Source organism: Macadamia integrifolia, chromosome 5 (genome assembly GCF_013358625.1).
Source record: "Macadamia integrifolia cultivar HAES 741 chromosome 5, SCU_Mint_v3, whole genome shotgun sequence".
Taxonomy (NCBI): Eukaryota; Viridiplantae; Streptophyta; class Magnoliopsida; order Proteales; family Proteaceae; genus Macadamia; species Macadamia integrifolia.
This window is the reverse complement of record NC_056561.1, coordinates 41,741,324-41,753,327: the sequence shown is the minus strand read 5'-3', so window position 1 is coordinate 41,753,327 and position 12,004 is coordinate 41,741,324. Positions and strand designations below refer to the sequence as shown.

Below are 12,004 nucleotides of genomic sequence, written 5' to 3'. Positions count from 1 at the left end.
TTCGTCACCTTTCGCTGATTGGACCACAGGTCATGGCAACGACCAGTAAGGGAGAGCGTTGATCATCATAGCATGAAGATAATGGAGAAATCACGCACAAAGATGGAAGTATAACACACACAGAGGCAGAAGGAAAACCAAGCACGGCGTCGGGAAGCTAAGGAACAGGGGAAAACCTAACCCATCGCTATGGGGAACCCCAATGGAAGAAGATAATGTACAACCAATTACAACTCAAACCACTATAGTCTCTTGGAACTTGGTCGTTATAAACCTTATATAGTTTACTCATATCCAATTTAAGATAATTATTACGCTTCAACTCTGATACCATTTGTTAGGATTGATCATAAGATTACTAATAATCAAATGCATAAAAAAAAAAAAAATTTTATCACAAGGTTTGATTTGAGCATCCTCTAATTTTTTTTTATTTATTTATTCGAACAAAATAAAGATAGATTACTTAAAGTTAGGTATATTTCATAGCATATCTGACTTATGTAAATATTTCCTTTTTGCTAATGCCTCTCTGGCTAGAGATTCAAGGTCCCCTATGTAACTAGTATTAGTTATCATACAAAATTTAGGGTAAGTCGCATGGTTATCAAGTTCTACACCTAATAATATCATAGTTTTTTGCCATAAAGTCAACATAGGTTTGTGGTTGTTCTCTAAGAGCCATCTGATTTCTTTAGCATCACTCCAAATAAACTCTATCTTCATCTACCTATGTCTAGCTATTGCCTTGGACAATCCATAGAGCAGCCCTATAGCCTCCGCCTCACCATCCTCTCCTGTCAAACAATAATTGGATTCCATTAAAATACATTGTCCATTAAAGATAATACATAAAGCCCATGCAACTAATTTTGTGGTTGTATCCCTTGCACTGGTGATTATAATGGATGATGTATATGTGGGTGGAGTTGTAGGGATATGTGAATGTGACAAATCCGATATCGCCTGTGTTAGGTTTCAGACCTGGGCAATCCGTAGGAGATCCAAAATTCAACCTACTTGATTGTTTATTGTAAGTCAGGTTTTTTATCAGAAAAAGCAGTTTGGTTTCTTTGCTTCCAAATAAAGTAGCTAGTAAACATTAAAATGGAGAAAAACCAAGTAAAATCCTTTTTGGGTATAAGACTTGTGTTAAAACATGTCATAATTAGTTTAGTCACATCTGAAAACGAGACATCATTAGGTCTAAAACCCAAGGGGCCAGCAGCCCAAACCACTTTAGCATACTTACAGTCAAATAGGATATGGAATAAAGTCTCCTGCTTGTTGTGGCAACACCCACAAATAGGATCAATATTTACCCATTTGGATATAAGATCCTTGGTTGGCAAACCATTGTTAATGGTTCTCCATAGGAACAGTTTAAATTTGGGATGGATCTTTATTTTCCAGAAAAACTGCCACCATCTTGGGCAAGGGGAGACGCAAAGACACATGTGGGGACAGCTAGGAGACCTGGCTAGAGAATTGACATTAATGTATGTTGCAACCAGATTAGTTTTGAAAGACCCCTCCTTCGAGAGGAGGCACCACCAATTATCCCTTTGCTGGAAGCAAAACATGAAAAATGACATCAAAAAAGTGAGCAGGGAATATCGAGTTCAACAATTCAGAGTTCCACTGTAGATTGATAGTGAGGTTGCTAACCGAAGCAAGACCAGAACAATTATTTGGATTTTTGAAATTCTTAATATCAAGAACAGTGTTTCCATTTTGAATCCAAGGGTCATTCCAAAGAGAAGTAGTCGAACCATTGCCAATTTTCCTGATGACAATCTGTTTTAGACTGGGGATGATCTTAGCAATGTTGTTCCAGCAAAAGGATCCACGGGCTTTCAAGGCCAATGGGTCAAAAAGGGATTTGTTATGGAAGTACTTGCCCTGGAGAGTTCTAGCCCATAAACAATTATCATTGGTTAATAATCACCAATCTAATTTGAGAAGAAGGGCCAAACTGTGAGTTTCCAAGTCTCTTATTCCAAGGCCATCCGTTGACTTGGGTTGGCACATTTTTTTTCAACCAATGAGATGACATTTTTTCTCATTTATCATGTCACAATTCCAAAAGTGGAAGTAAATGGAGTCTAATTTCTAGCATAAGGTTTTGGGAAGGCCAAAGCTATTCATGAGGTAAGATGTGATGGAGGCGAAAGTGGATTGAAAAAGAACACTTCTTCCAGCATAGGAGAGCATCCGAGATTTCTATAAGCTAACTTTACCCTTTACTCTCTCCAAGAGTTTGGAGAAAGAGAGAGTTTTGGCCTTTTGATGGAACAGCTTGGTCCCCAGATAGATAAAATTGTTGTCCATTTCCTTTTTACCAATGGCCTTACACAATTGATATTTTGTGGAGGCATCAATGTTGAAGCTGAAAGCAAGGCCCTTTTTTTTCAAAATTATTATTTAGACAAAAAAGATTAGTAAAAAAAAAAACTCCAAAATACTTTTAATGGTAGCCAAATCCTCAAGATTGGCTCTACAAAAAATAAAACTATCATCAGCAAAGAAAAATGAGGGATTTCTGATGCATGCCTGGCAATTTTAACTCCTTTAAAGAGATTAAGGTCCCTGTAGGTTGCCAAAAGTCGAGAGAGGGCTTCCATTACCATGATGAAGATAAATGGGCTGAGATGGCATCCTTGTCAGATTCCTCTCGAGGCTTTGAAATGGTTAAATCTTGAGCCATTGATTTCGATAGAGAAAGAAGTGGTGCTAATAATATTCCTAATCCTATCAATTCATTTTTCTCCAAATCCCAAAAATCTGAAAATGGCCAGGATGAACCCCCATTCGACCTTATCATAAGCTTTCTCCATATCTAATTTTATTGCCACAAAGCCTATTTTGCCTTTTCTTCGTTTCAGGAAGTGAAAAATTTATTGGGCAATATTATCAGAAATGTGTCTACCTGGAACAAATGCTACTTGTTGAGGAGAGTTAAAACAATGTAAAATAGGTTTGAGCCTCGTCGCCAAAAATTTTACAATGATCTTGTAAGAAACATTACAAAGGCTAATTGGTCTAAAATCTCCAACATAATGGGCATTGTCCTTCTTTGGAATCAAACAAATGAGTGTATGATTAGAAGAGTATGGACGTATAGAAGAATTGAAAAAATAATTTACAAATTTACAAACGTCATTAGAGAGGAAATCCCAACATTTCTGGAAGAATATGGTCTGAAATCCATCAGACCTCGGAGATTTGAAGGGTCCATTGGAAAAGACAATATTCCTGATCTTCGTGAATGTTGGATGGTTGGAAAGTAGAGAAATTTGGTTTGTGTCCATTGGGAAAAAGAGACATTCAATAAAGGTCGGGTCCATGGGGTTAGAGGTGGTTAGTAGCTGCGAGAGAAAAGAGGCAAATTCTGAAGCAATAGCTTTAGGAGAAGACAATTTTTCCCCATAACTATTAAAAATATAATCAATATTCCTCTTGTGTTGATTTACCTTAATTATGGAGTGATAGTACCTAGTATTCCTGTCACCATCCTTGATGTACAAGTGTCTCGATTTCTGGTGCTAGAATCTTTCCTCCACATCCAAAATTCATTCAATTTTATTATTGATCCATTCTGGTTTGGGAAGGGGGTCAGAGCCCCAATTAAGCTCATTATTTTCCAAATGAAGGAAATAGGATAAAAAATTAAATTTAATATTTTCTATATGTCCAAAAATCTCCCAGTTCCACCTGGTTTAAATCCTGCTTAAAGATGCCAACTTCATGGTGAGATTATTATAATCAAGCTCTTGCCACTTACCAGAGCAAAATGATAAGAATTCAGGGTGAGCCATCCAAGCATGTTGGTAATGGAACAACTTTTTGGATTTTGGTTTAGGTCCAGAAGTTCCAAACACAATTAGATTGTGGTCTAAACCAACAGATGCAAGTTTGGTAAGGGATGGGTTAGGACATAGAGTAATCCAATCCAAACTGGCATACACATGGTCAAGACATTCTTTGATGAGGTTGGGAGGTTTTTGCTTATTCGACCACATGTAAGGGTTCCGTGAGGCTGGACACTGTGAAGATTATGGAAAGAAAGCAGATTCTTCAAGAAAAGAACCGAAGAAGTGGGTTTAAAAGGGTAAAAAACAAAATAGATAGATTGAGAAAGGATGGAAAACATAGTTAGGATTACCGGGTTCTACGTGGATTCCCCCCGGTATTCTCCCCTGTGGCATGTTCTCATCTGTATTCTACCCATAATATTCAGGCTCTTCACCCACCATGCCACAACGTGCTGGAACAGCCTTCCCTTTGAATCTCTCCACGATGAAGTCAAGAACACGGGTAGGGTCGTCTTGTAGTTCCAGCCTTAGCCTCTTATATGGCCTATGCTTGGATGACCCTTCTCCTGTAAGGTTAGTCTATTTTAGGTTCGGTTGGATTGGAGGAAAAATATAATTTATATTCACATTGCTTGCATTGTTCAGTTGGCAGAAAGGGTTTTGTCTAGTTGGATAAAGGGTTTTGTCTAGTTGGATTTGCAGTGGTAGTAGAGTTAGAAGTCGGGTTTTGAGGGAGTTGAAAAATGGTAGGTCAGTTGGCATTAGTCACAATTGATGGTAAGCCAGAGGTCTGAGATAACATGGGAGCATTGTGGGGCAGCCCGATTCTGTTGGCTATGGGTACCAATTATTCTATTGGGGTTGGAAAAAGGGGAACCGAATGGCGGACCATGACAGATGCAAAAGAGGCAAAAACAGTTGTTTCCAAAGAAAGAAAGTTATGCAGCCAAAGGGGATCATCCAGGTTGTATAAGGAGGCCAAAGATGTGGACAGGTCAGCCAGGTTATTGGGAAAAGGTAGAGTTTGGTCCACTTGCATGGGAGTGAGCGAGTTGGTTGATGAGAGTGCATGAAAGACTTGCGGCTCTTCTTCTGCATTCGATGGAATTGACTGAGGGAGTCATATTATGCCACCAAAAGAAGCCATCGAGACAGGAGCCAGCAAGGGTGGATCTTCCATGTTAAGAGCCACTAATGGCCGCCTCTGGTAACAAAGAGAGGTTTTGTAGCTACATTTTTGAACGAGAGTTAATGGACTGTCCATCGATTTCAGGTAGTCAAGGCATAGTTCAAGGGGGTGGGTAATCAGGCCACACAAAGAGCACAGGGTGGTGAGTTCATATTTAAAGTTTACAATGACAAGTTCCCCATTCAATTGGTAGATTGTGGAGTTCAGACAAACTGGTATATGTTTCTTCATAGTAACTTTGGCTCTGGCAATGTTTAAGGGGAGTCCAAGTTCAAGCAAGTTCAGACTAAAATCCAAAATTCTTCCCATGCAAGAGACATCAGTTCTTACATTGTGAAAAGAGAATGCTTCAATAGGAATATTATCTATTTGGACCCATATTGGAGTGGATTTGAGCTCTCCCATAGAAGCTTCAGAGTCGAGAGGATAAACTTCAAGTTGAAGAAGCATATTGTCACCCACCAAGGGGAGTAAGCAACCACACCTTTCTTGGCTTCAGCAGAGAAAAATTCCACAAATAATGATCCTCTAGCAGAACAACAGACAAAGATGGCTCCTTTTGGTTCCCACAGAGTCACCAACTTGTCCCTTAACTTGTTAGCATCAGGGAAGGGTGCATTAACCACCAATCCAACAAAAGATGCTGCAGACAGTGTGCACAATTTTGCGGCAAGATCTTCACTGAAGTCAATTGTAGGTGCCACCCAGAATGCTAGAATCGGAGAGGAGGATGGGGTGTTGAAAGCAGGAGAAGGGGGGTTGTTTTTGGCCATGGATCGACTAGCACTGCTGGAACCCGATATTTGAGGGTGGTGATGAGAGTGTTGAAATGGTGGGGAGTGTTGAAGTGGTCTGTAAGCAGGTTTGGGACGGGTGGAGTGGACAGGTTTTTTCACGGCTGGGAAAGAGGTTGATTTCCCCATTAGGTTGGTAAGGGAGTAAAGGTGTAATGGGACAAAGATTAGTATATTTAAAATATTTGGTGGAAGTAAATGTGGGTGAAGTAATGGAGGTATGGCTTGGGAAGATAATGGGGTAATAGGATTTGATCGGCCATGATAAGAGAGAGAGGGAGAGTTATAAAACAAGATCCTTGGGTTGTACCAGTAGATTTTGGGAGAAGTCAGAAAATCCACTAAGAACCAAGGGAGGTGAGGTGGAAGAAAAAACCACGAGAAGAGGTAGGGAGCGGGAGACCCGGGATCTCTACAGGTCTGAGCACTCAACAAGAACGGAGACAAGCATGGATGGGGAGAAAAAGAAATAGAGAGAAGCAGAAACAGAGAGAGAGAGAGAGAGAGAGAGAGAGAGACTCCTCTATTGTACTTCTTATAAATAATAAAAAAAAAATCTACCAATGTTGACATACATGAAAGGTTATGTCATTATATATTACATGAGAAGCCTACGATGTCGAAGTGCAATGCCCCCATTTCCCTCTCACATAATGAACAATGGCGATAAAATGATACTTTTCTCCTCAAACACCATGTATACCATCTCTAGGATGATTCCAAACCCTGCACCTTGGCTTGTGAGGCATGTTTAATTATATTTTCCACTACACTTCGGCTACTAAACCGATCAAGGGCTCTTAAAATTTGAGATTGATATAAGCATGCTCATGGTTATAAAAAACCGTATAAAATCGGGTGTATCAGTCAATCTATATCAGTATCAACTGCCCAATACGGTATCAATGGAACAGTTCTAGAGGAGGGTAAAAATCTATTATAAAAATTGATTTTTTAACTCGAAATTTAACTTCTTTTTTCTCATTGGGGTAGAAAATTAGGCCTTATAGTATCAGATATCGATATGGGCCGGGACTTAGGTCTTATCGTCATTAGGTTTTTTTTTGGGGTTGAAATACTTCATTGGGGTTGCATGATCAAAAAGACAGAACTAACCTTGATGGTCGTACCTTGGGCAGGCTAGAGTCCAAAAACCAAGAACGAAAGCGACGAGTCATAACTCAATGACTCAACAAGCACCCTAATGGCCCCGAAGCCCACAGTCAAACTATAGTCAAAGGAAACCTGGATTTCCGTACACTACTGTCCAAGCTGGCCAGGGTTAAAAGAGGAGTAGAGCAAAAATTTTGATGACATGGCACGTAGGCTTTTAATGCATTACTCTAAAGCCTAAAAGACGAAGGTGACACCCAAATCTCTTGAAAGGACAAAAATGTCCTTCTCCCATATTTTCTGAGAGTCCCTGATGAGGTCCACCTCGTAATTGCGGTGGAATTTCAGGTGCTTCATAGTAAATGGGCATCCCCTATTTTAATATCATTTCATGGTAAGGCAAGTGAGTCTAATCCAATCAAATGATTAGGGTTCTTAAACCTTGTTTTTTTTTTTTTTGGTTAAAAGACCTTTGTTATTATTTTTCTGCTCAAAAGGACGGATAAAGTGTATCATAAAACATCATAGGTAATGGTGAATTATGATATCCGTACACAAGGCAAGACTTTCATTGAATCTAGACCGTCCATGTAGAGACCCACTTCTTTGGAAAGTAGTGATTAACGGTTCTTCTGTGCTCAATACAGGATCCCCTGTGGTCCTACTCCTGCATCACCATATCATTTAGCTCCTTCATCTTCTCTCTCTCTCTTCCCTCGTTTTGATTCTGAGCGTTTCGGGCTTGTTGATCTGTCAGTTTGAATGGATTTGCTTGGCTTTTTCTTATAATGGTGAGGTTGATTTCCACCACCACTTCCTCCCCTCCTCTCTCTCTCTCTCTCTCTCTCTCTCTCTCTCTCTCTCTCTCTCTATTGTGCTTGTGGGAGCAGTGGCTGGAATTAGTAGTTGGAGATTTGATTTATGAACTTTAAAGATTTTAAGGGGAACCCAGATCAAATCAAAAGCTCAAATGTGCAGAAACAAAATAAAGAACTCTGAAAAAGAGAACTAAAAGAGGGGAAAAAACCAGACACTTTGTTTTCATTCTTCTCTATGGTGATGTCTCCTTTGAGCTTCTTATACTATCCTTGTCTAGGCAGAGCCATTAAAAGCTTTTTCTAGAATTAGAAACCTTGGTTGGACTTGGGGAAAGTTTGAACTTTGAACAAATTGATAAGTCATAACAGATAAAGACCTACTAACCAGCTGCCTCATTCTTGATGCTCATCTCTAGCTCTCTCTTCATGTCATGTTAGTGGATTTTGATGCACTCAGTGATGGCTGATCCGGGAAATATTGGTGGGGTGAGGGAGTACAGGAAGGGTAACTGGACAGTCCATGAGACTATAGTGCTTATTGCTGCAAAGAAGATGGATGAAGAAAGGAGAATGAAGAGAAGTGGAGATTGTGAGGAGAGGAGCAGACCAGCTGAACTGAGATGGAAATGGGTTGAGGATTATTGTTGCAAACATGGGTGTCTGAGGAGCCAAAACCAGTGTAATGACAAATGGGATAATCTTATGAGAGACTACAAAAAAGTGAGAGAGTATGAGAGAAGGTTGGCTGAGGGAGGAGATGGAGAAGAAGGGTCTTATTGGAAGCTTGAGAAGCATGAGAGGAAAGAGAGGAACTTACCTTCCAATATGTTGCCTGAGATATATGATGCAGTGGTGGAAGTGGTGGAGAAGAGAGCTGTTCAGAGGGTGACTGCTGGTAGTGGATCAGTTTCTAACATTGGTCTTGTCATGGAGAAGCCTGCTGGGATTGATCAACCTTCAATGCCATCTCTACTGCCATGTCACAGCTCAGATCCAAATCTTCCATTACCACTACCACTACCACTACCTCCTCCTCAACCTCTTCCACATTCTCAGCCATTACCCTCATTAGGTAATCTCTCTACTGTCTAAGAAGAAGAAAAACTATAGTTTCTTTCATCTCTTCAGTTCATTTGGCTTGTGATAAATTATTGTTAAGAGTCACTGCATTAAATGGGTTTTCTTGTCTTGCTTTCTGAAGTTCTCATTTGAATGCCTTGCCATTGCGTTCCTTCTTTATTTCTGCTTATTGATCCTTTTTGTTTATCACACTATTTGAATGCATATTGTTGTTACCAAAAAAAATGCCTCTTGTTACTCAAGTATCTATTAACTCTCTCTCTCTCTCTCTCTCTCTCTGTACATATAAAAGGGACTAGGAACTATTGGTTGCTTGATCTGTCTCTCTTGGGCTATTTTTTCACTTCCTTGCTATTATTTTCAGTTAGTATTAATCGATTTGATTCCATATTTTATGTGTGGAGATGTGTGATAGCTCAGATTCTGATACAAGTGAGCATTCAAACTCATCAGCTAAGAGAAAGAGAAGGGGAGAAGGAACCAGCAGCTCTGGTAACACCTCATATGAAGTGGGTTCTGCAATCTCTAAGAGTGCTTCCATTATAGCTGAAGCTCTCCAAGCTTGTGAGGAAAAGGAGGAGAAGAGGCACAGGGATCTTCTCAATCTACAAGAGAGAAGACTCAAGGTTGAGGAATCAAAAACTGAGATTGATAGGGAAGGAATTCATGGTCTTGTTGATGCCATTAACAAACTTTCCAGTTCTATCTTTGCCTTAGTTTCAAACAAGAACTCATCTGCTCAAAAATGACCACAGAAAAATGAACATGCATGTGATTAAGATTGAACAGCTAAAACCCATTTGCTTGCTTGTACATAGACGACAACCCATGTGTTTTTTTCCTTCTTTTTCTCATTTCCTGGTTATTAGAACTTAAAAACATTCTCATTGATCATATATAATTAAAGGGAAACCTCTCTATCTGATAATATTTTACATAATTTATTTCTTGTCTTTTGAACAAAAAATAGAGATGGGCACAGATGGGGCAAAGCCATCAATGATTTGTGTGTGATAGAGAAATGCTGTTTTACCTTCAGAGTGAGTACTGTGTTCAGTACTTTGAAGTTTGAAGTTTGAACAGCAGAACTGGCATTTGCAGAGGCTGGTCAATCCAGTCAAAGATTTTTGGCATAGAACGTGTCAAATTACAGCATTGCCATTGATTAACTGACTGGAATCTTTGAACTTCTGGCTGTGATTGGGTCATATAATGGGTAGTGGCAGCCTTGCAGCCTCTTTGATTGGCTCTACTTCTTTTTCTTTGTGTGCATGTGAGGTCTGAAGGTTTGAAGAGATAGCATGACAGTAACTTTCACAATGGTGGCATATCTACAAAATACCTGGATATATTCTTCTTTTCAGCTTTTCCCTTTTTTTTTTTTCTATGTAATTGCCTTTTATGTGGGGAAAACTACTTTTCTCTAAATCAGTAGTATAGTCTCTACTGTTTTCTTTTCTCTTAACCCTTTCTGGGGTTTTATGCAACTTTGGTTTTGGCCCCAAGTATGAGATGTTATGATGGTACATGGTTAAAGCTGATTGCTTTACAGTTTCAAAATGACCAAAATGCCATCAATTACTTTTGCCCTTCAAAATTCAAGGTTGAGGGCATTTTGGTCATTTAGAACCCTAACTAAATACTGTTGTTACAATGATATTCTGTTAAAATAAAGTTATACAAAAAGTACCTTCCCTGTACTAGTCATAATAAGCTGAGCCTAGGAGATGACCTTTACTTATTGTATATTACAAGTCATAGGCTGAGCCTAGGAATGTACGTAAGTGGTGAGCAAACCATTATCTTGGACATACAAACATTACCTGTTTGTTATCTCTCTTATGTACATATGCCAAAGAATTTGGGATATAGGAAGTGGCTGGTACCTTTAATCCCAACCTAGTTTTTTCTTGTAATTTCCACCTTGTCTTTGCCAGCTCCAGGCTTTAGATTCTATTTTGTTGAATGGAAATTCTTACAAATGAAACATATCTCCCTTCGGAACTTGTAAAGAAATGTTTGGATGAGTTATTTTGGCCTTTACTTTTTTTTTTTAAGAATTGAAAAATTATAATTTTTGTCCTTCAATTTGGATTAGGTTAACCCCAAGAACACTAGATCAAGACATAAGGTCATTGCTTAGAACAATGGTAAAAGGTTCAAGCTATCAGTGCAAATGCCTTGGTTTAAGTCTTATGGAATCACTTTGCATAAAAAATGTCAGAGATTAGGATTGACTCTACACTCACCCCTCCTAGGATCTCACATAGACAGAGTAAGCACTAGGTTATGGGCCTTTACTTTAGAGATCCGGCTCCTCTCCATAAAGCCCAGGGACTAGAGAGTGATCCACGACTCCCTACGCTCTATGGAGAGGAATCATATCCTCACTGCAGTCCAGGACCCATCTGCATCCTATTAAAATAGTTATTGATCTAATTGTTATCTTTTGCTTCATGACGCATGTATTGGATCCAGAACCTCTCCAGTGTGGGAGAAAGCCCCGCACAGAACTAGTGGCTCGAGCACCTTAGGTATGCACCGCAAGGGGTTCTCAACTGTTGGATGCGACTAGACTCTCTCCCGCATTGGAGAGGATCAGAATCCTCATTGATATGACATTTAAAAAACAAAATGGTTTACCTAACAAGTAGGATGGAGCAAGCTGCAAAAATGATAAACTAATGTGGATAGAGTAGGTGATCTTGTCCATCTTCAGGTCAAGTTAATTTGTCTAGTTTCAATTAATCAAACTTTGGTACTGGTTCAATTAATTAAATAAACACCTCTTAATTATGTGTTGTATATAAGAATCATTCAAAAGTTAAGAAAATAATTTAGCCGAGCTGTCTTACTGTGATGAAGGACCTGGTTTTTGGTAGACAGGGTCAGCCACCTAGAAGATCTCCAACTTTGATTGGGTCTCATCCAATTAGAGGTTTCTTAGAGAATAAAAAAAATTGAAAATGGGGGGCAAATGTGCAATGCAGTTTGGAAGATTAGGTAGAGACCTCACCCTATTGGCTTAGAGCCTTCTTATTATTGCTTTTAGCTTTATTAGAATCATCCGATTGTTTATTAAAAATTAAAGGGTATATATCCAAGGTTTTTCATGTTCAACTATTCAAGATATCTACGGTTATGATTCTTAATATTTAAAAGAGAATATATTTTCTGTCTGGAAGCGTGGCTTAT

The 12,004-nt window shown here is 39.1% G+C and overlaps 1 protein-coding gene across 2 annotated transcripts; it reads left to right on the top strand.

Moving 5' to 3' along the window:
• Positions 1-7,781: 7,781 nt before the first annotated feature.
• LOC122079101 (trihelix transcription factor ASR3-like) lies at positions 7,782-9,749 on the top strand. Of its 2 annotated transcripts, none has more exons than XM_042645353.1 (2): positions 7,782-8,801; positions 9,263-9,749. In XM_042645353.1, the coding sequence occupies exons 1-2, from the start codon at positions 8,177-8,179 to the stop codon at positions 9,556-9,558; spliced, it is 921 nt and encodes a 306-aa protein (XP_042501287.1). In that variant the 5' UTR covers positions 7,782-8,176; the 3' UTR covers positions 9,559-9,749. The 2 variants fall into 2 exon arrangements, with proteins under 2 accessions (XP_042501287.1, XP_042501286.1); XM_042645352.1 differs by having other exon boundaries at positions 7,787-8,801; positions 9,230-9,749.
• The last annotated feature ends 2,255 nt before the right edge of the window (positions 9,750-12,004 follow it).